Source organism: Pseudorasbora parva, chromosome 17 (assembly GCF_024679245.1).
Source record: "Pseudorasbora parva isolate DD20220531a chromosome 17, ASM2467924v1, whole genome shotgun sequence".
NCBI classification, from domain to species: Eukaryota; Metazoa; Chordata; class Actinopteri; order Cypriniformes; family Gobionidae; genus Pseudorasbora; species Pseudorasbora parva.
The window spans coordinates 28,728,303-28,752,464 of record NC_090188.1 but is presented as its reverse complement, the minus strand read 5'-3'; the positions used below and the strand labels follow the sequence as shown (position 1 = coordinate 28,752,464).

General features: G+C 38.9%; 2 protein-coding genes and 1 pseudogene across 4 annotated transcripts in view; 1 reads left to right on the top strand and 2 right to left on the bottom strand.

Moving 5' to 3' along the window:
* Positions 1 to 7,622, top strand: part of eys (eyes shut homolog) — a 376,512-nt gene extending 368,890 nt beyond the window's left edge. The window contains exons 44-47 of the mRNA XM_067421808.1: positions 2,616 to 2,790; positions 2,887 to 3,059; positions 3,759 to 3,920; positions 6,032 to 7,622. Coding sequence (XP_067277909.1) covers positions 2,616 to 2,790; positions 2,887 to 3,059; positions 3,759 to 3,920; positions 6,032 to 7,218 — 1,697 coding nt within the window. The 3' untranslated portion in view covers positions 7,219 to 7,622. The remainder of the gene's footprint in view (positions 1 to 2,615; positions 2,791 to 2,886; positions 3,060 to 3,758; positions 3,921 to 6,031) is intronic.
* Positions 1,436 to 1,552, bottom strand: LOC137045739 (5S ribosomal RNA; annotated as a pseudogene).
* Positions 7,623 to 10,762: 3,140 nt separating the features above from the next.
* phf3 (PHD finger protein 3) overlaps positions 10,763 to 24,162 on the bottom strand; it is a 35,906-nt gene continuing 22,506 nt past the window's right edge. For 2 of the 3 annotated variants that reach the window (XM_067422483.1, XM_067422484.1), the window contains exons 5-16: positions 16,775 to 17,018; positions 15,969 to 16,011; positions 15,750 to 15,870; positions 15,469 to 15,625; positions 15,243 to 15,359; positions 14,905 to 15,033; positions 14,663 to 14,801; positions 13,758 to 13,947; positions 13,519 to 13,669; positions 13,335 to 13,424; positions 13,051 to 13,246; positions 10,764 to 12,962 (exon numbers count right to left, since the gene is read on the bottom strand). In XM_067422483.1, the coding sequence (XP_067278584.1) occupies positions 11,347 to 12,962; positions 13,051 to 13,246; positions 13,335 to 13,424; positions 13,519 to 13,669; positions 13,758 to 13,947; positions 14,663 to 14,801; positions 14,905 to 15,033; positions 15,243 to 15,359; positions 15,469 to 15,625; positions 15,750 to 15,870; positions 15,969 to 16,011; positions 16,775 to 17,018 (3,193 nt within the window). In that variant the 3' untranslated portion in view covers positions 10,764 to 11,346. Of the gene's footprint in view, positions 12,963 to 13,050; positions 13,247 to 13,334; positions 13,425 to 13,518; positions 13,670 to 13,757; positions 13,948 to 14,662; positions 14,802 to 14,904; positions 15,034 to 15,242; positions 15,360 to 15,468; positions 15,626 to 15,749; positions 15,871 to 15,968; positions 16,012 to 16,774; positions 17,019 to 24,162 lie in introns of all 3 variants that reach the window. The other variant, XM_067422485.1, reaches the window with a different exon arrangement.

The following is a 24,162-nucleotide window of genomic DNA, read 5'->3' as shown; positions in this document are numbered from 1 at the left end:
AAACCTTTACGCTACGTACGACACCATCGTCGCGCCAGTTGCACTTTTTTCCAAGGTTAAATATGGAGGGCGGTTTGGAGGAAGCTAGATATTTTTCTTTGTAATATAAATATTTTTCTTACACAAAATGCATCGATTTGTTTCAGAAGGCCTTTATTAGCCACATGGGGCCGTGTGGATTACTTTTATAATGGATGGATGTACATTCCATGGGCTTCAACTTTTGGGCTGCCATTATATTGCTCTGTTTAGCCAGGACATTTTTTTTTTAAATATAACTGATTGTATTTGTCTGAAAGCAGAATGTCATATATGCCTGGAATGGCTTGAGCGTGAGTAAATCATGAGGTCATTTTCATTTTTGGGTGAACTATCCCTTTAAATGTCAACAACATATGGCGTTTGAAGGTTGGTGTTATTCTGATGGAATGAATGGGAGAACACAAGAAATCCTTCATAAACCTTCATATAAATTGTTTCATCATGAGGAGTGGAAGTAAGACATTGTTTAGCAGAATGTGTCTGTCTGTTATTTAAGAAATAATCATTTTTTTCATCAAAAAGGTGTTTTTGTCTTCAGATTCACCATGGTAAGCCTATTATAATTGTTCATATTTTAGACCTGTCGGGATGGTTTTAACAGTAAATTGCAAACTTGCGGTACTTGCCCGTGTGTCTCGTCATAACCGTAAATAGAGCTTACTCTGGCTACTCTGACTACGTGTCAGAGATTTGTTGTCACAACAAGCTAGAAATGTTGATATGGAGCAGCTAAAATCTCCAACCTCTGGAGAATCACCCGTTTTAAAAAAAGATAATGCAACAGAGCTCGTAATAAAACAGGAATCAACATTGGCTTGGCTTTTCAAAAATAGCGGGAACTGAGGGATTGGAAATGTGTGACACAGAGATGCCGTTTTTATTACTCAACACAATCATGTTCATTTAGCAGAAGCACAACCAAAACCATGTTCTTCTGCACTATGCTTGGAGTTTTGTTTTCAACTACTAGAGAGCCAAAAGTTACATAATAATAATATGTTACATTTATATAGTGCTCTTCTAGGCACTCAAAACGCTTTACACAGAAGGGTGAATCTCCTCAAACACCACCAATGTGCAGCATCCACCTGGATGATGCGACGGCAGCCATATTACGCCAGAACACCCACCACACACCAGCTGATTGGTGGAGAGGAGACCGAGTGATTAAGCCAATCATTATATGGGGATATTAGGAGGCCATGATGGACAGGGGCCATTGGGCAAATTTGGCCAGGATTTTTAACGATCACAGAGAGTCAGGACCTCAGTTTAACGTCTCATCCGAAGGACGGTGCTCTTTGACAGTATAGTGTCCCCATCACTATACTGGGGTGTTAGGACCCACACAGACCACAGGGTGAGCACCCCCTGCTGGTCTCACTAACACCTCTACCAGCAGCTACCTGGTTTTCCCAGTTGGTCTCCCATCCAGGTACTGACCAGGCTCAGCCCTGCTTAGCTTCAGTGAGAAACCAGTCTTGGGCTACAGGGTGATATGGCTGCTGGTTCGCAAGTGTACCACATAGTGTACCTTTAAGCACAACATGATGAAAACATTTGAACTGATGACAAATGGGCCAAGAGATGTCCTAACCACTACATGTTTCATTATTTAGTGGATGTTGTTTAAGAAATTCTCAGTATTCAATTCAAGTCTTTCTCTATTACCACCTAACATCATTTCTACTCATCCCTCAGTTTACAGTAATTCACTTACTGGGCAAATAAAACACAGTTTAACAATAGCTATCTTGGGGCCTCTTCAACCTCAAATGAAATTGTTGAAGCTGCTTGATTATGATTTTAAATGGTTATTGACTAAGTATTACATTATAATTTGAATGTAATATCCAGTTATGAATATATGAACTAATCTCATGGAGCTCAAGGCAGTGTGCATGAAGTCCCTTTTATATTCATACCACTCATCTGTATCTGCCACTCACTGGATATTTAATTTAGTTTTTGCTATTTACTTGAAAAAGATTGACTTTTTCCCCCATTTAAGCACCCAAACTCAAACTCATGGACCATTTTATCTCTCCTACACCATGATGGTGCTTCCAAAAATAATTGCAAACATTGTCAAAACCATGTTATTAGACGTTTGGTGATGCTGGATTTTCAGCTTCATTATTCCAGTCTTTAATTTCACATGATTCTTCACAAATCATTCTAATATGCTGATTTTCTTAAGAAAAAAATCTGATTATCAATGTTGAAAGCTTTATTATTCTTTATTATTGTTTTTTTTTTTTTTTTTTTTTTTTTTGGAAATCAGGACCTTTTTTTCAGGATTCTTTCAAAAATCCAGTAGAGCATTTATTTCAGAGACATTTTTTGTTTTACTGACCCTTAACTTTTAAATGGCACTGTATATTTTGCTCATGGTATTGTATATTTTGCTCATGGTATGATACGGCTTCAGAAGACTAAAATATAATGCATAAGTACTACTTTTAAAGTTTTTATGGTGGAGTTACTTTCAGGAGTTTGACAGCCTTGGTCAGCATGAATATGAGGGTGAGTAGATAATGACAAGTCTTCTTGCTCTCTCTTTGATTGTAAAGGCTGCATTTTCGATTTACTGTTTCGGACGAGACGAGATGGGAAGTTTCAACCTCCAGGAGGGCCAGAGGGCAGGCCAGAGTCAGGACGTAATGTGGGGCAATGTGGTGTTGATCCGTGCAACCTGGTCATCTGCCGGAACGGAGGCACCTGTGTGGATTCTGGATCCTCTGTGTAGTAAGACTTCAGAACAAGCTCCTGTTTGAGCCCAACTTGTGCGAGTGAATGACTGACAAACATTATTAATCTTTTCTCTTTGGCCTTCCCCTCCAGCTGTCAGTGCGTGTTTGGATGGAAAGGTGCTCTTTGCTCTGAGAAAGTGTCGTTCTGTGATGCCGAACACATCCCACCGCCCTCCTGCGCTCGCGGCTCCACCTGCGTGCCCCTTCCTGATGGATACACATGCCAGTGCCCCCTAGGCTCTGCTGGACTCTTCTGCCAGCAAGGTTAGACCACAGTCAATGCGACCTCCAGGGAGTAACTAGAGGGTCTGCAGAAGGGTGCAGAAAAACATTGTGTAAAAAAATAATTGTAGTAATAAAAAAAAAAGTAATAGCTTAAAATAGGTACATTTTATATTTTTTACTGTCTAATTTTGCTTTCTTAAGACTGGAGATTAAAGGTGTTGTATGTAATTATTTGCCTGTACTAAAGCATAAAAATACCTTAATATGTTTGCAGATATTTAGGAAATGTGCTAAGTTCACATACTTGTTTCAAGATTTTTTAAAGAAAGTTTAAAAGAACAGCACTTATCTGAAGGATGAATATTTGTAACATTATAAATGTCAGTCACTTTTGTTCAGTTGAATGTGTCCTTGCTGAATAAAAGAATTTCTTTCAAAGAGATCTTACTGAGCCCAAACTCTTTAATGGTAGTATAAATAAAACTATAAATAAAATATGTTATATATATAAATACATGTATTACAGTATAAACCGGTCATTATACATTAAATATATAGCTTTATATTTTAGCTTTAATTTTATTTTTATTAAAAAGGCACTGTGAAATAATTGTTGCCTTGAATATGTTAAGAAAAGGGAAAAAAAAATTAATTATATTTTATATTATATTTCCCATAAAATACTCCATGCTTTCTTTATGGAAGCGTTCATGTTTATTATTTGTATTTCTTTTCCAGCTGTATCTATCAGTGATCCTTTCTTCAGAGGTAATCAGTCATCTTGGATGTCATTTCCTCCAGTAAATATAAGGCACAAAACACATCTGCAACTGCAGTTTCTAACACTTTCACCAGAGGGCATCCTATTCTACACCTCACGCTACTTGAGCATTCGGTCGGGTAAGGCAGCATCTTGATTACATAATGCGAAATGAAAGCATGTAAGTGTATCTTTAACGCATATTCATATTGTTTATGTCATGTTCAGTAAACAAATGCGAATAAAAAAGAAATAAACATAAACTGAGATTATTACAGTAGTTTTGTGGTTAACAAAAGGCTATGAATTAAAGGGATGGTTTACCCAAAAATGAAAATTCGAATTACTCACCCTCATGTCGTTTTCAGAACTTCCGTTCATCTTCAGAACACTAATGAAGAAATATTAATGAAATAAGGGAGAGATCTGTCCCTCCATTGACAGCTGCGCAATAGAGAAAAAGTTCATAATGAGATCGGAAATTGAATCCATATGAATTGAGCGGTTTTGTCAATTTTCTCAAGAGACTTGATCGCTTTATATGATAAACAGATTGAATTTAGGCTTTTATTAACATAAACATTCATCAACTCACAAATCATTTGTGGTAAACGGAAGCTCAAGCATGTTTGCTTGAAGTGTGAGAACCAATGAGGTTCATTCTCGTGTTATGCAGTACGTTTGAGCTTCTGCAAGAACCAATAAAGCTTTTTTTGCACATCGGTTGAGCTTCTGTTTATGTTCGCTGATCAATGATCATGTGTGAATAAATGCGATCAAGTCTCTTCAGAAAATTTGGATTAGCTGCTCAAATCATATGGATTAGTTTTAAAGCAGCACTGGGTAACTTTTGCTCTCGGGGTCCCCCTACAGTCCTCAACTACTGTCGTAAACTCCGTCATCCTACAACAGGGGATGCCATCACGCGTGCATTTGTTGACATGACAGCCCTGATAGCCCTGAACTAGTAATTGCGTGGGCCGTCTCATAACCCGCGGACCCCGTATGTCTATTTAATGGTCGCGGGTGCGCGGCGGGTTGTAAAAATATATACAGTGGTGCGGGGCGGGCCAAATAATTTCATAAAAGCGGCCCCGCGGGTCGGTGCAGCACTAACAGTTCCCCTGAACACTGCAGGAGGAGTTTTTACATGCAGGTGTTCTTCTGGCGCGCGTGTGAAATGCCTTCATCCCAGGTACAGTCAGTGGTATATGTTTCAGCATGTCATATGAATATAATTTCATGGGTTTTATTTTTTTCAAACGCCAAATAATCACGATGCTCACGTTTACAAGCCAGCGTTCTCATATTAGTCTATTGGTTACCGTTTTACAGAATCTATTTGATACTTCAGTTCAATGTTTGAGTGGTAGCTCACCGTAACAAGCATGACAGCATCGGTCGGGCACGCCTCCTTCAGCTCACGCCGACGAGCAAACGCTGGTCCAATGTTGATCCTCGTCCTGCCTTTAATCCCATCACTTTTTCGTTTCCTCTTATTGCTTTCCTCCAACAAAACCTTTTCTTTCTTATTTGTCTATGCTGCTTCGGACATGACTATATTATCCGACGAACAAAGTTGGGCTCGCACGTCCGAATTTAAGGAAGTGTGGGTGTCGGTGGAAGTGACGTATATGCCGTAAAGCAGTCGAATTTTGTAGTTCTTTTCTTTTTCTCGGGTTACTACCCAAAACCCGAAGTTTAAAAGTACGATTAAAAACTATACAGACCCCGTCAAGCTATGGCAGACGTGTCATTCAACCTATTGTAAGTCGATGTATCATCACAAGAGTCTTAAATATATTATGAGGGTTGAAAAGTTACCTAGTGCTGCTTTAAGATCTCTATATGAACTTTTTGAAGCGTCAAAGTGGTAGTTGCATAGACTGTCAATGAAGGGACAGAATGCTCTTAAGATTTCAGATTTCATCTTTTATTTTAGGTTTCATAAAAAAGATTCCATCACTATATGTCGTTATTTCAGGGGTGGGGGTTTGTGCACAAAAATTATTCTCATCGCTTCGTAGAATTATTGTAGAGCCAACACTATTGTATTGTAGTGAGATGGGCAATGATGGTCAATGAAGCCCTTTCTGGGCCATCGGATTTCAACAAAAATATCTTCATTTGTGTTCCGAAGATGAACGGAGGTCTTACGGGTGTCGAACTAAATTAGGGTAAGTAGTTATTGACAGATTTTTCATTTTTGGGTGAATTAACCCTTTAACATTATTCTCTACCCTCTCCCAAGGAGATTTCCTCAGCGTATCCCTGTCAGCTGGATTTGTGCAGCTCCGCTATAATCTGGGAAACGAAACAATTGTATTACAGTCTTCAAAAGAGGTCGATGTGACTGGCATGAAGTGGCACACAGTGAAGGCCGGGAGAGAAGGCAACCGCGGCTTCCTCATTCTAGACGATGAAGCCGTGACCAGGAACTCTTCCGAGGGCACGAGCACTCTGGATGTTGGCACAAATATGTTCATTGGGGGGGTGTCTTTCCTGAACACAGTGTCACCGGATGCGATGGAGAAAGACCCAGTGGGATTCACAGGCGGCATTCGAGAGGTCATAGTTAATGGGCATGACCTTGAGCTTACAGAGACAGGTGCGCTCGACGGAGTCAATGTTGGCGACTGGGATGGGACAGCGTGTGGGTATAAGGTTTGCATGAACGGTGGCTTCTGCCATCCAGCGGGTCTTTCTTCATTCATGTGTATTTGCTCCTCGTTGTGGACCGGTTTACGATGCCAACAGTCCATTCACTGTGTCAACAATCTCTGTCAACACGGTTCTCTCTGTGTCCACAAGTCTGCGTCATATTCATGTATATGTTCTTTGGGATGGATTGGGACTTATTGTGACCAAAAAGTTACATTGAGGAATATAAAGTTTATTGGAAACTCGTATTTGAAATACAAGGATCCAAAGTACAACTCTAGGAATTTGATGTACACCAAGGTTTCACTGAATTTTTCCACTTCAGCAGAGGAAGGTTTGATCATGTGGATGGGGAAAGCAGGGAGTGAAGACGATGACCATCTAGCGGTTGGGCTGCAGGACGGTTATCTGAAGGTTTCAGTCAATCTTGGTGAGAGAACCGCACTTCCTCTTTTGTATCGAAACACTTTCTGCTGCAATCACTGGAATCACCTGTCTATTACTCACAACCGAACTCTCATCCAGGTCTATGTGAATGAGGAAAGAGTCATTTTTGAAGACATTGACCCATTTGAACAGTATGTAGCAGTAAATTATGGAGGGGTGATTTATTTTGGGGGTTTTGAATTAAATAGAGATGTGGCGTCTGTTACATCTGGTGTATTTACTAAAGGGTTTGATGGGAGTATTAAAGATGTTTTCTTGTATCAGGACACTAGACAGCTGCAGTTTCATCATCCCAGTGAAGGTTTCAATGTTTATCAAAGTGAAGAGTAGGGAAAAAAATGTATTTATTGTTGCATATATTTGATTTTTGGTATTCACATCTAGAATAGAATATGCAATGAGTCTTAAGAAATACATTAAAATGGCAAAATCACAGAGCCAGTTTTAAGAGATAAAATCTGTTATTTGTCATTGGCGTGGTAAAATTATGCTGTCACAAGTATGTGAGGTTGTAGAAGTGATCCTGCATCAACAATGCTTAAAAGGCACACCCCACCTCAAAATCACCATGCAATCGTTGTTTGAATGAACAAAATTAAGAGATGAACACATGATAGCAGGGTTGTTGCATATGTGTGCCTCTTTTTAAAGGATAAGTAGTTGCATTTTTTTAAATGATGTGTCCAGCTTTGATGTTTATGCCACAAAAATCTGTTCACTTTGACATGTTCTACTTTGAATTAAAGAAAAACGAGTTTTAAGGAGGTATTTCTTTTAAATAAATAGGATAGCAACAGGGTACAAAATAGAGCTTAATTTTAAATTCAGCGAATGAGCAAAAGGTCAAAATAAATTTTATTGATTTTGTTTATAACATATAAAAAGAAAATACATTTTATTGTGGTTTAAGGTGGAAACTTCCTTTTCCCATAATTATATATACACCGATCAGGCATTATAACCTAATATTGTGTTGGTCCCACTTTTGCTGCCAGGGCCCGTCGAGGCATGGACTCATGGCACTAGACCCCTGAAGGTGTGCTGTGGTATGTGGCATCAAGATGTTAGCAGCATATCTTTTATGTCCTGTAAGTTGAGCCTCAGCACATCCCACAAATGATCGATTGCATTGAGATCTGGGGATTTTGGAGGCCAAGTCAACACCTCAAACTCGTTGTGCTCCTCAAACCATTTCTGAACCATTTTTGCTTTTTGGTAGGGTACATTATCCTGCTGAAAGAGGCCACAGCCACCAGGGAATACCGTTTCTATGAAAGGGTGTACATGGTCTGGAACAATGCTTAGGTAGGTGGTACATCTCAAAGTAACATCCACATGGACGGCAGGACCCAAGGTTTCCCAGCAGAACATTGCCCAAAGCATCACACTGCCTCAGATGGCTTGCCTTCTTCCCATAGTGCATCCTGATGCCATGTGTTCCCCAGGTAAGAGACGCACACGCATCATTCATGTGATGTAAAAGAAAACATGATTCATCAGACCAGGCCACCTTCTTCCATTGCTTCATGAGCCAGTTCTGATGCACGTGCCCACTGTCGGCACTTTCGGTGTTGGGCAGGGGTCAGTGGCTATGTAGCTCCATACACAACAAACTGCAATGCACTGTGTATTCCGACATCTTTCTTTCAGAACCAGCATTAAAGGGGTCATGAATTGAGAAATCAACTTTTCATTCAGCTTTTGATATATGAAAGTATAGTGTTAGAAGAATATCATGTAAGTTTTGGAGCAAAGAAAAGCTTTTATTGACACAAGGTCCAGAAAACAATCAATCTCAGAATGTGCCAAGCTGGTGAAACATTATTTTGTATTTTGTAGGCCTACGAGAAGCTAAACCGGATCAAACTTCTAAGCAATAAACATGCTGCATAAGATTAATTTGGATTCCAATATTATGAAAGCATGGATGAACTTTATTTTTAAGGAATATTCAGATCACTCGGTTAAGACATTGTGTGTTTGTTCCTTCACCACAGATTTGTTTGTAAATGATTGGATTTGCAGACAGGACCAAAACGTATCACTGGCTCAAATAATGAAATAGCATTTCTTTCTTGATGTGTGTTCAGGGTGCGAACTACGGGGGAGCTAGGGGGAGCTCGGCTCCCCTATATAAGACATGGGCTCCCCTGAAAACGTGATTTGTGAAATTTTGGGGGGTCTCAAAAATATTGACACTGTGTTATTTTGAGGTGCAATTTCATTTTTTATGTAATGTAATCATTGTGGATTATTATTTGTAAAATTGCTAAAAATATATAATTAATTCATGCATGACGGCAGTTTAAATCTAATTCACTTCAATAAAGATAACTATACATGCTGTTCTTGTCATGACCATCAAGGTGTGGTGGCACTGCGGTGCAAATTCCACTCATGTTTAGTACATGTCAACGCAAAGATTCGCAGAAAAAACAAAAACGAATATCCACTTCTTGATCTTGGATTTCTGGAAGAACAGAAAAAGAGGCTGACCTCAAGCCTCTGTGGTCGCTTCTGTGTTAAGGCATGTTATTCCCAATTATGTGTTGTGGCTGGGTTGATATAGGTCTGCGCGACTATCGATTGAATTATGGTATTCTTCTGTAGCCTGACGAGTAACTTCAACCGTTGTTCATGTGAACTCAAAGACAGCCGGATGCTTTGTTTATAGATTTGTGGGCTTTTTGACCTATCAATTCTTGTTTTTTTCTTCCTTCATTAAAATCAAAGATGTTCTTCAATGATTGTAAATTGTATATTAAGAGTCTCCGCAATGCATTAAGCAATAGATTGACGCGTTCGTCTGTGTGTGAAGTAATATACACGTCCTCTTTTGTGTATAGGGATGCACCCCCCCCCCCCCCGAAAAGTGGGCTCCCCCAAAGGCCACAGTATAGTTCGAACACTGTGTGTGTTGTTTACTCTCTTGACTTGATATTTGATAAAAATACAATTGCAGAAGTTTTGATTATTGTCTGACTCTGCAGTGAGACTTGTGTGTGCATGTTACTGATGCATGGTTCGCAGTTATCCCCAGATTGGGCGGGTCAAGCAATCCAATCAATTAAGCAAGGGTAGAGGAGAGATAAATCATTGCCTTTGTTTGATAAGACATTTTGCCCGGCCTGTGGGCGAATAATTCAGTGGACCGTTTTTCCCCCAGCTTTCAAAATAATTCCTCACATGTACTCACGGGGGAGCCAAAGCTCATTGTAATATGCCAATCTAGTCCAATCATAGCAGTGTGAGTTTGCTTCCAAGTCTTCAGTGCGGCAATCCCAAAAAAACTGAACGTTCCAGGAGAGAACCTCAAAATCAGGGTAGACAATAGCCTATTACTTATTCGTAAAAATGTCGTTGAATGTAAAAACACAAACGTCATAAGCTGACCTCAGACAACAGTATAAAAAATGTAAAAATAAAAAACTTTGAGCAATTTGAGCTTCAGACAATAGCTCATCTGTTTAATCAGACCACATGGGTCAGCCATCACATGACATTGGCCACCTATGACCCAGGATCAGTTTTTTGGGGGGGAATTATCCTAATCAACATGGATGTGCATCTCAACAAAAGGTGACACAAAATGTCATGCTAGTTGTAATAAACGCTGTTCTCAATATTATGAAATGTTTCTTAAGCACCAAAGCAGCATAATAGAATGATTTCTGAAGGATCATATGACATTGAATCACAGCAATAAATTTACATTTTAAAATATATATCTATATTGTTTAAAAATCTTTTCCCAAACATTTGAATGACAATGTATGTATATATAAATAAATGGCATTTGTGCCTTTAATGAGACATTTTGTTTCAGGTTCATCATAAAAGGCAATCCTATATTTACCCCCAAAGTAGTCTTAATAATTTCTTTTTTTTCTGTTATTTTGAAATACAGTACCTTTTTTCTGTGATCTCAAGTGTTATTTTTAACCACAGTGCAAAATGAAAAATAAGCCTCTTTAAGAAACAAAGACTTCCATTTCAGTCGCTTTACTAACAATAAAAACATTTTATTATGAACTGTACATGAACACAATGTGCTGAATATGCACATTTATGTTGTGTGACAAGCCAAAATGTACAAAGAAATATTGGTCACCTGAAACATAGAAAATACTTAAGAAGCCAAATTTAGAAAAATTAAAACGGAAAAATAAAAAGTGAAGCAAAGGAAGCTGCTCTCAACCATGGCATGTCATATCTCATTGCACTTTGCGTACAACAGTAGATTTATTTTCTTGACAATCAGCTGCTTGTGAAGACAATGTTAGTGGGGTATTTGAAAAGCCAGGTAGGGAAATTTACATTTAAAAACAAATCTTTAAAATTTCCAAAACGAAATGGTACTAGCTGCTTTTCATACAAAAAATCATTTCGCAACTTTATAAATAGTTTTCTTCTACTGTGTTACAGATTTAAGGTAGGTGGAACAATTTGATGCTGAGATCATGAACGCCTGTCTCTTGAGTCCTTCTTGTGTTTCTCATAATCAGAGTCCCGCCTGTGTTTGTCTCTGTCCCGGTAATGGCTGCTGCTGTGGTGCCGTTCTTTCGGTCTCTCGTACCTGTCCTCTTTCGAGCGGTGCTCTTTATGACTGTGACTTCTCTCCCTGTGTTTTTCCCGATCCCTGTCGTAGTGCTTGCTTTTGTGATGGTGTCTGTCATAGTGGTCTCTATCTTTATTGTCCTTCTTGTAGGTCTCTTCGGAGGAGCGTCTGGACGGCTTGTCGCCCAGGTCACTGTAAGACTTCTCAGAACTTTTCTCATCTTTGCTGAGGGGCGAAGAGGTTGGCAAGCTGGACTCGTACGTCAGAGAAGGTGCAGGGATAGTTTGGGGAGGGACGGCTTGAGACCAAGGTGGAGCGAGCATTCGAGGATCGCTTTGAGGGAACATCTGGGGAGGCGGCGGACCAGGAGGAAACGGGAAAGGGGGAGGACCCTGTGGTTGAAGGGGTAAGTAAGGTGCAGGATTGGCTGGAGGTGGGTAATATTGGGGATCAGGTCGACCGGCGTGATATGAATGAAAAATGGGTGGACTATACACTTTCGAGTTAAAAGAAGAGGTCCTAGACAGCTTGAGACCTTCGTTCTTCCCAATTGATGAGATTGTGGTGATAGCTTGGATGTCCTCTATGGCTTTACACTCTTCAGGGGGTTGCGCAGATGGTTGCAGAGTAACATTCTGCTGAGACTTTTCTGAATTATTTTCCGACTGTTGCGGTTTTAACTCGGTAGGTTCAGCCGATGAAGACAACCTTTTTAAAATACCAAGAGGAGATGTCTTCAAAGTATTGGTGGGACTTGATACAGCTTCATTTTTGGGAACAGAGCAAGATCCTTCAGTAACAGAGCCTTTTGATACATCCGATGAAGTGGTTTCATTTGGTTCTTGAGTAGCTGGTGCAGCTGTGCTGCCGGTTTCTGTCTCTTCTTTGGGTTTAGTGGTTGAAAGAGAAGACAGAAAACTCTCTGTTGAAACATCTGCAGGTTTGTCACTCAGAGAAAGTATGACTCCACTCTCTTTCTTTTCGGAGCTGGTCTCCAGACTCAAGCTGGATGACACCTGTTCACTTTTAACAGCTTTGTGATCTTTTTTCTTTATAACGAAGCGGTCAAGTCGAGAAGCACTGGCTGTAGGTTTAGGATGGATTGCTGCATGATTTTCACTGTCCACTGCTGGAGTCTTGGACACCGGTGTTGTAGAGTCACTCTTCACGTTGTCACTTGAGGATGATGCTGCATTACCAGGCAACTTTAGTACACCAGGAAGAAAGCGCAAAGAAACATTCTCTTCTGTCTCCATATCCAATATTGGTTCTTCTACGACTGACTTAATTAAGTCTGCAGTGTCTTTTTTCCGTGTGCTCCCAGGACCGCTGTTAAAACTTCTTTCCACATCTTGAGCCACAGGAGCTTTCTGTGGGTAGTCGACCTGAGATTTGCTTTCTGCCAAGAAATTTGAAGCTTCACTGACATCATTTGGCAGGATTACCCCAAAGTCCCTTTTCAGTCTCTGGCGAATGACCAATCCAAGAAGAAGATTCGGACGATTGGTCTCCAGTCCTACAATGTGAAACATCACAATTAATATAAAAGATTTTTTGCAAAAATCATACAGATCCTACAAATTAAGCTGGAAAGAAAGTCTTACCTGGACCATCAAACGGAACAATCTGGTGTGGAATTTTTTCTGTGGATCCGAGAGGAATGAGATACATGTCTTTAACTTGTTTTCGGTTGTTAGCAACCACGCCGTATCTCCTGCGGCTGCTAAAATAGGCGTACAACAAAGTGTACGAGATCTCATCTTCTTCTGTGTCAGGGGTGAAGCGAACAACACAAATTTCCTGGGGAATAAACATTTAAAAATCACAAAAAGCTCATTCAAATAGTCAAATACATAATATGACGCATCAAAAGATAAATCATTCCCACCTTTGTCCCAGAAGCACGGATTTTCTCGACATAGTCCCAGACTATTTGAGGAGAAATTCGTCCACCTACTTGGATGTGTTCCGGCAAATCCTGCAGACACAATTCGATATGGTTCTAATACAACAGTTCAAATGTGTGACTGACACATTTAGGACACACTTCAAAGTATTAGAATGTCACTCACCTGTGTTAGGGGTTCCAGTATTCCAGAGACAGGATAAACTTTTGTAAGAAACCTCGCCACAGCCGGCATATCAACAAAGCCGCCCCACAGACTCTCCAAGCTGCTGAGGAAAGTAGCTGTATCTTCTTTGCTACTCAGACCATCGGACCTACTAAAGTAAATTAATTTAATTTCATAAATTTCATTTAAAATCTTGTTTTTTTTTTAGACAGCCGTTTTGTTTAAATTAGAAATCTTACCTGGATTCAGGCAAAAAATTTAGGAGGCCTTCCTCCATGGCTCTTAAAGACAGATCGTCTATCAGTGCTGACGTAGGTGTAGTTGTAGAGTGCTGAGATTCGTCTGTCGCACTAGACTGCCTCCTCACAACTGTTGTGGACACTTTTACCACCTTTGTAGCGGCTTCCTCTGTAGGTGGAGCCATGCGACCTTCACAGAAACATCAGCAACGTTTAAAGGATAACTTTACAAACATGAAGTTCATTGTGCCATTAAAACATTCAATAACTTTAAAGGAACTGTATGTAAGAAAAGTATTTTAATTAATCATAAAATGGCCCTGATATGTCAAAATACTTTTATTTTCAAATACTTATATCACTGACAACAGTAGTCCGGCCAGGATATTGTCATTTAAAAGTTGTTGAAGCCCTCAACTGATGTTGATGTTGTCATGTGTTTTGGCCTGAAGCTCCACCCTCCACCTATCTACCAATCAGTAGTGTTTCGGTGTCCGGGTTGCCAGATCTGCTCTAGTTACCACAGCTGCAGCTACAAACGGCTGATCCTGCAGCCTATCTGGCAACCTCGAGTCAGAGGAGAGGGGATACATCGCTCTGCAGTCATTTGAACTTGATTGCAGTACCAGTTTTGGCCATAATCTTACATACACTTCCTTTAAAATACTAACTCATTCTGAAATCCTTTGAGGTAAGAAGTTTATTTTTAACAATTTTAACAATGATTAACTACTTTAACAAATTAACTAAAGATAAGACTAAAGAATTTCTTATTTGACTATTTATCAGACTTTAATTATGAAGTGTACTCCTAAGGGGATTTTTATTTTATTTTAGTCTGTAGCCCATTTAACTCTTCACAAGAAAAACTTTTCAGAAGCCGAACTTTATGTCAACCGTTTTACCTGTGCAGATTTTGCAGTTAAGGTCAAACAGATGAGACTTGTGCAAGTTGGTGGTATCTATAGATTTCTTGGGACTGTCAGCTTTAGTCTCAGGCGGTTTTTCCTCAGGCACTTCCACAGCTTTGGGCACAGGCTCGGGCTGAAGATGCAGAAGGAACATTTAGACAACAATTTTATTTTTCCTTGTTGGAAAACATAAACAATGTTGCTAAAAATGGAGCATAAAATGTCCCAAATCTCACCTCAGCCTCAGTGTCCTCTGGTGCCTTGGCAGGCTCTTGATTCTCAATTTCAATTTCTCCTTTATGGGTAATTTTAGTAATGGGGCGTCTCTCTACTTCTCTCTGTTCTTTCTCAATCATTTCAATTGTCTGCCAACAAAAAGACCAATAATTTAACAATCAATATAAAAATATAAAAACATATTAAACTACTTTTCTGATGGACAATGTGTTCTGCTGAAAATACTCAGCAGTTCACTTCACGAAGTAAGTTAAAAACTTTGAAAATGCCATGTTGTCTACTAAAAATCAAACCATGATATTTTGGAAATGCAACAGAGCTATAATGTTTTACTAACATGACGATTCTCTCTTTGTCTCCAAGCAGCCAGTTCCTTAGAGGCCAGCTCTTCTGCAGTCATACGCACCAAATCCGCAGGGGAAACTTCCCCCTTGAGTACTCGTTTGAATAACACCTGCAAAAGAGCAGCATTAGATTTGGATAGAAATGCTTGCTTTTCGTACAAATACTTTCAGTGAAAATAGGTTGCACAGAAAAAAACTTGCATTATTTAAAATACTTACATTATTTTTGGCATCTCTTAGGTTGAAAGTCAAACTTCTGTATTTATTTTTGTATTTGCTGTCAACCCCCTGAAAGAGAGCAAAAAGCTCCTTCTCTATCCTTCTGGCCAACTCAGCAGGCTTGTCCGATGAAATCTTCAAATCAGAGTCTTTCAGTCTATAAGACGGGAGATGAGAGGATAAAACATTGGAACAACTTAACATTACACACATAATAAAAACAAGAGGAAAAGTTATTGACTGACTTTACTGGCAAGCTACCAAAAATCACATTCACACACCGTTTCAAGAGAATCTCCTCCAGTGAGTCCCGAACGCTTCGCCTGATTTGACCAGTGGACGGTTTCTTTGAGCTTACATGGGATATTTTAACTTTCTTTGCCTCATGCTTTACATTTGGTCCTGCAAAAATATAAACTCAAAATTATTATTGGTAACAATTAAAAACACTTTATACACAATAAATATGGTGTATAAAATAATAATAATAATATCCATACCCCTTGACGCTGAGTCTTCTGAAGGTCGTCTTTCGCCTACCTCCTACATATAACAAAAATCTTTTTAAAATAAAAATATTACAATATAGTCCAGTGCTATTGATGATCAAAACTAATTCAAGTGGCCATATCAGTTGTAGTTGCAAATTTGTACGTGAGTGTGTAACACACTTGTCCATGTGTACATAACTGTGAAGAACCGTTCACCTGCAATGAGTGAAAGCTAACTAACCACCTTACACCCATGTGTAAAAAAATATAGAGTCAGATATGTACAAACCCTTTTAAAGAAAGCTGGTGGATACCACAAATCAAAAGCTAAATCAGAAAGGGCAGAACAAAATATGACTTTGTAAATCTACCACAAGCAACCGTCACGTAACTGTTTTTTTTCACTAGCTTGATATAGGACAAATCAGATTCTATGTTTCTTCCAAGTAAAGGGGTCATATCATACTTTTTATTTAATTATTGTTTTTCCCCTTGAGGACCAATTATATTGTTTTTGAAGTTTTTCCTGTGCCAGAGTTTTCATTAGCACAAACTCAGTTCCTTTAATTCCCTTTGGTTGATCTGATTAGAGCCAATGACACACTATTGCTAATTTGACTAATATTTGAGGCATAATATAGGAAGGATAATTATACATTGTCTATAATTTCATGCATGTCGGTTACATAAGGCTTAATGAGTAAAAATTAAAATAAAGATACTTAATTTTATGATGACAAATGCATACATTTTTATTAACCATGCATGTAACCATAATGCTTTATAGTCTAGTACTGAATAACTTGTTTGCTTACTTTTCGGAAGGGTCGTATTCCACCTGCGGTGACCGACTGCTGGGGTCTCTGTTTTTGTTTAGCAGATAACTTGTCGTCTGACTGCTCTGTGGCCTGGGAACCGGTTTTCCCATCCTCTTCAGCACAGCATTTCAAGCACACATACTCCTGGTCCTCCTTTTCCATCTGCTGAACTTTAGCCAGATCCAGACCCACACAATCCCCATGAAACCAGTCATCACAGCGGCCGCATCCCACCATGAACCTATATACAAACAAACAGACAACAGCAGTGTTGATGAAACTCACGGGTCTGTCTGTAGCCCATCACTTTGAGCAAATGCACGACCAATTTCATAACCATTTAAGGGGTGACAACACAGGCAAAAACGGTTGTTGTTTTTTCCATGCATCTGTCAATTTTAAGATTGTGTTTTTTGGCTTTTCATAAAGTGTTTTTTCAGATTAGTGGAAAGGAAACATCTAAAATAATTAGGGATGCTCTGATCCGATACTCAGATCGGGTATCGTCTTCGATACTGCCATTTTTGCAGAATTGGGTCTTGGTCAGAGGAGACCGGTCCAAATTGGATATTACGCGAGTAGATCACTATAATTATTCTTCACACACAGTAACTGAAATGTACAACAGTTAAAAGAAAAGGCTCAATAAACTATTTCATGGGTACAGTATATTACATTACACATCAATATCTCCCCCTTTGTGTTTTGAACTTCAATGCGGACTCCACATTGCACGCTGTGACTCCATGTTGCTTCAAACTCATCATCCTGCGCACCATTGTGCCTACTTGTATTGGAGCCTTTCATATTATAATACTTTTGCTCAATGAAAGATTGTTAATAGCCTTTCTTGTTCTGTCAATCTGTCATATGTTGCTACTTCTTAAAATGCTGCACTATAAATGTAAAAGAAATGTATTTTAATTTTATAGTATACAGTTTATCTATAAATGTGGTTACTTGCTTTTCATGAATACATGACAAAGTCATGGATAAAGGAGTTAGCCTGACTCCTGTTTATTTTGAAGGTCTACTAGTAAAGCTATTAATGCACTGGTGCACAACTATTTAATAAATAATTCACCACATTTGTGTCTGTTTGTAATTTTATTTTTCAAAGTGAAGAAAGTAATGTTTAAGTCAAGCCTGCTTGATGCCTTTCACAAAAGAATGATCCCAGTCTCTTACACACAGAGAGGCATCTACTGTTTATTAGGTAATTCAGCACTTTTTTATTTTAGTGTTGGATTGGTATTGGCCGATACTGAATCCCAGATGTATATTTAAAAAATAATAATAAAAAAATTAATTTATATATATACGTGTGTGTGTGTGTATGTATGTATGTATGTATGTATGTATGTATGTATGTATGTATATATATATGTATATATATATATATATATATATATATATATATATATATACACACACACATAAATAAATGTGCCTGAATTTGTTCAAAAAGTGAAAATTAACTTTTTCTGGCTGTTGACAATATTTTCTGATTTACTGACTGATAAAAAAAGACATCCAATCCCCCATTAAAAACTTTTGACTTTAATGTCAAAAAAGGAACAAGATTTTGAACCTGACATCAGATTTTTATTCTAGAAATATATGCAAACGAGTGGCTATTTAATTAGATACCTCATTTACATATTTAAACCTAAACATAAAACGTTTAGAATTCTTAAAGGTATAGTTCACCTAAAAATGAAAATTTGATGCTTATCTGCTCACCCCCAGGGCATCCAAGATGTAGGTGTGTTTGTCTTCAGTAGAACACAAATTAAGAGTTTTAACTCCAACCATTGCGCATATAATGCATGTCAATGGGGTCCAATTTCTAATTAGGGTTTGGGGGGGGGGGGGGGGGGGGTGGAAATCGCATTCGCAGGGGCACTGTGGTGTGATCGAAAAGGGCACTTTCACTTACGCTTTCAAAGGGGCAGGGGCTCAAAAAAAAGCTTGACATGTACTACTGACAACTATAACCATTTTTTTCATAAGGATGTTGATAGAGCAACTGTTCAAGTGTAAAGTAAGTTTCATAATGTTTCTTTAATCCGATATAAAATTTCATACCATATGTCCGTCATAACCGGTAGTATAAAGCCCAAGCAAGCTTTCAAACTAACCTGTAAAAAGTGTGTAAGCTTTCAAAATCCTCCTTCACCTTGCTCATCTTCCAAGTTGAGATTTCTCTGAACCTGCCACTAGCGTCACAGAGTAAAACAACGCATGCAAAACCTAGGCTACAATTAAATGATTTTGTTTTGCTGGATTTATTGTTTTGCTACACTTTTCAAAATAAAACATTAATTTCAAGATGTTACATTAACATGACAGCAATTTAAACATATCCTTTTCAAACATGTAAAGTAAAACACACTAAATGTGCAAAAAAATTATAATATTTTTCTAAATGACGAGTATTTTCCAAGTCAACTTAGCAGCAGCGCTATAGTTTAATCGACTAGTCGGCTAGTCTCGCACATCCCTAAACTAAAGTGAGGCTTTTTGCTTACTACCAATTTATCATTTTTAATTTCAGAGAAATGCAATGATATCAATGTTCTTTTCTGATACTGATAAGCTGAAAATTATTTTCTGATATTAAAATTCTATCATTTGTCTAAATGTATACAACACTAAAAGCAAATGTTTTAAAGTGCCTTCTCAAATATTCCCTTTCATGCAGTGTGTAATATAGTTTGTGAATGTAAAACGTCTGCAAAAGTTTAAATATTAAAGTGCATGAAAATTAATCTTCAGTGATTCCAGTCTTACCTCCTGCACGAATTTAGGTTTTAGGGCTAAACAATAGATGGAGATTAACAATGGAGCTGCGTTTACTACTGATTGAAGAGCTGTCCTGCACTGACAAACTACGAATAAAAGATAATCGCAGAGGAGTTTGGTTCATGTTTTTAACATGTCAAGATGATGCTGTTTTTTGTGCTGCAAATCCACTTTGCATGCTCTTCCAAAGGATGAGAACTTGAATTTAACTAATACGGAAAAACGACACCAATATGGTTTCAATAACTATGCGTTAAGCCTCTGGATGCAGTCACAACAGACTGGGCCATCTGGGCCAATCAGAGCAGAGTATGCTCTCGAAAAGAAGGGGTTTAGAGAGACAATCTTCGGACAGACCGTTTTTAACCTCTTTGAGAAATAAGGTGATGTGTAGTATATATTATGAGAAAAAGTGTTTTTGACCTTGGATGCTTGTAAACCTACTACAGGAGACCTCCAAAACTAGGAATGCACCGATACCATTTTTCCAGAACCGATCAAATCCGATATTAAACATTTTGAATATCGGTCGATACAGATACTAAACCGATCTGATACCAATGCAGTTTTGTCTATGTAGAACTTCTAAGCCTTAGTGTGTAGAATTGAATAAATTAGATTAGTGAATAATACAGCAGCAAAAGTTATAAAATCACGAGTGCACAATAATTGTATAAAATCTAAACATTTAGTTGGGAAAAAAATAAAGGAAACCACAAAAGTGAATAACTGTAGCTGTAAATCTGGTAAAATATGTTTCACAAAATATATTCATGAAAAACAAGTAAATATATTTATAGAAATAGGGCCTATATACTAAGAAATTGCATTTATTTTAAATGTATAATGTATGTAGATAGAGCAGAACAAGACAGGCTATTAATAAGGCTTTCATAGCGCAACAGTAGCATAATACAGAGCGGCACAAAGCGCTTATGCGCATCCCGTGCGCAGGATGATGCGCTTGAAGCAACACGGAGTCACATGCTCACAGCCACAGTCATAGACGCTGCATCGAGAAGTTTAAAACAAGATATAGACAGTATATCTATGCAGTATTCTTATAAGCCGTTTATTTTAACAGTTTAACATTTCAGTTACTGTGTGTGAAAAAACAGTATAATTACTAGTCCAGTGTTGTGATCTAACTGACACCCGGTAAGTTAGAAAGTAACACGGTTTACAGCAATAAACGCCAGCAGATAGCCATTTTTTTGAGAAACCATAACGTTAGAGCGTTATCTACAGATCAAGCATAATAACAAACAATAAATAATCTTGGAAAGTTTCATCGTGTTGAGTGTCGTAACCGAACGCGACAGTTTAAAGCTGAATGGAGAGTGACTGACAGCCGCAGTGGAGGGAAGCATTGACGTGAACTAATCTGTACTCGCATTAAACGATGGAATGGCTTCAGAACACTTATAATATAGTGCACGAATCGTTGATGCTTTATAAGGTTTTTGTGCCTTTTGTGGGGCGCTGGGGCTTAACAATAACAGAATATTATGAGCACAGTATCGAATTTGGATCGGTCCTGTCTGTCCGATACCCGATCCGGCAAATAATGGCAGATCGGAGCCGATACCGATCCCGAGTATCAGATCGGTGCATCCCTATCCAAAACAAAATTGGAAACCTTTAAAATAGCATAATATGGGCACTTTAAGGGTGTTTTCACACTTGGTTCCTTTTAAAAAGAACCAAACTCAGACTCCTTTAAGTGGACCAAGAAGTGAACCAAGTGAAAAAGGACCCAGTTCTCTCTACGTTCACACTGTCCCTGTACCTGAAGGAGGAATCCTTTTTACCGCTACTCACTATTTGTGGTGGTGCTGTTGAATCCGTATAGTAAAGCCTGTGCTGCTGACAACTAATGATAAACTGACTCCTTTCTCTACTAATTCTCTGGGCGGGCAAAGCAGAGGAAGGGGCGGAAACCTTTCCTGGTATGACGTCATAACAGGAGAATTCAAGATCAGCTCATCTGAGCTCTCATTTTCTCAAAGGCAGAGAAAGACAGCCAGATCTCGTTTTATACTGATCAAAATTTCTAGCGACTTAGGGACAACATTCAGGCTAGGGGAACTCATATTAATGTTGAAAAACCTCATCAAATAAATATTTAATGCCATGGGACCTTTAAGTGAAGCACTGGGTTTTCTGTTCAGCATACTTCTGGAAGCATTTGTCTCGAGAACATTTTTGCTATCACAAGTTATCTTGCTCTCACTCAGAGTACAGATACGCTTACCTGCACTCGTGAATGCAGCAATGGGCTCTTTCCTAACTCGGCTAGTGTTTGGATTCCATGTGATTCTCGTTGTTCTGGTGATATGATAACTTAGTTTCATTAACTGATTTTATCAAAATTAACTCCATTTTAAGATCATTTTCAATTGTCATCTAAGTAATTCCAAACATCGCGAGGCAGATGACGTGATCAAATACACTCAACTTATTTACCCGCTCCACAGCGCCACCCAGTGGATTTAGTTATAACTGCAATATTTAGAGGGATTTCTCATAGATTCATTGCATTTACAGCCAGCAAATCAACGAGGTAAAATTTGAATAGTATTTTTAGCTTTCGAATATTAATTATAGAAAGAATATTCGAATATTCATGCACACCCCTAGTATTAGGGTTGAACGATATTCTGTTTTAACATCGACATCGCGATGTGCGACTACCATGGGCTACTACCCTTCACATCGCATGTTCTGGCGATGTGAAGGGTAGTAGCCCATGGTGTATTAAGAGAACGGTAGCACACAGTAAACACGAGTTTGTTGCTGGAGTGACATGCACGTTCCGCGAGCCTGCACAGTGATTGGTTTGCTGTGCCGCTGCTCACCGCTCACGGCCAAACATTCACTGCTAAAATGCGCGACGAAGAGGATCCGAAGAGGGGAAAAAAAAGGTTTGTACTAGAAATCATCTTTTTGGGACTATTTTGGCTAAATAAAGGAGGATGTTGAACAAAAAGAGGTACTTTGCCTCTTTTTACCGCAATGTAATTTTTTTCCAGTATCGTGCAGCCCTACCTAGTATGTATGTGTGTGTATATATATATATATATATATATATATATATATATATATATATATATATATATATATATATATACACACATACACACACAGGTCCTTCTCAAAATATTAGCATATTGTGATAAAGGTCATTATTTTCCATAATGTAATGATAAACATTTAACTTTCATATATTTTAGATTCATTGCACACCAACTAAAATATTTCAGGTCTTTTATTGTTTTAATACTGATGATTTAGGCATACAGCTCAGGAAAACCCAAAATTCCTATCTCAAAAAATTAGCATATCATGAAAAGGTTCTCTAAACGAGCTATTAACCTAATCATCTGAATCAACTAATTAACTCTAAACACCTGCAAAAGATTCCTGAGGCTTTTAAAAACTCCCAGCCTGGTTCATTACTCAAAACCGCAATCATGGGTAAAACTGCTGACCTGACTGCTGTCCAGAAGGCCATCATTGACAACCTTAAGCGAGAGCGTAAGACACAGAAAGAAATTTCGGAACGAATAGGCTGTTCCCAGAGTGCTGTATCAAGGCACCTCAGTGGAAAGTCTGTGGGAAGGAAAAAGTGTGGCAAAAAAAGCTGCACAACGAGAAGAGGTGACCGGACCCTGAGGAAGATTGTGGAGAAGGACCGATTCCAGACCTTGGGGGACCTGCGGAAGCAGTGGACTGAGTCTGGAGTAGAAACATCCAGAGCCACCGTGCACAGGCGTGTGCAGGAAATGGGCTACAGGTCCCGCAATCCCCAGGTCAAGACACTTTGGGCTACAGAGAAGCAGCACTGGACTGATGCTCAGTGGTCCAAAGTACTTTTTTCGGATGAAATCAAATTTTGCATGTCATTCGGAAATCAAGGTGCCAGAGTCTGGAGGAAGACTGGGGAGAAGGAAATGCCAAAATGCCTGAAGTCCAGTGTCAAGTACCCACAGTCAGTGATGGTCTGGGGTGCCATGTCAGCTGCTGGTGTTGGTCCACTGTGTTTTATCAAGGGCAGGGTCAATGCAGCTAGCTATCAGGAGATTTGCTGAAAAGCTTTATGGAGATGAAGATTTCGTTTTTCAGCACGACCTGGCACCTGCTCACAGTGCCAAAACCACTGGTAAATGGTTTACTGACCATGGTATTACTGTGCTCAATTGGCCTGCCAACTCTCCTGACCTGAACCCCATAGAGAATCTGTGGGATATTGTGAAGAGAAAGTTGAGAGACGCAAGACCCAACACTCTGGATGAGCTTAAGGCCGCTATCGAAGCATCCTGGGCCTCCATAACACCTCAGCAGTGCCACAGGCTGATCGCCTCCATGCCACGCCGCATTGAAGCAGTCATTTCTGCAAAAGGATTCCCGACCAAGTATTGAGTGCATAACTGAACATAATTATTTGAAGGTTGACTTTTTTTGTAATAAAAACACTTTTCGTTTATTGGTCAGATGAAATATGCAAACTGTTTGAGATAGGAATTTTGGGTTTTCATGAGCTGTATGCCTAAATCATCAGTATTAAAACAATAAAAGAC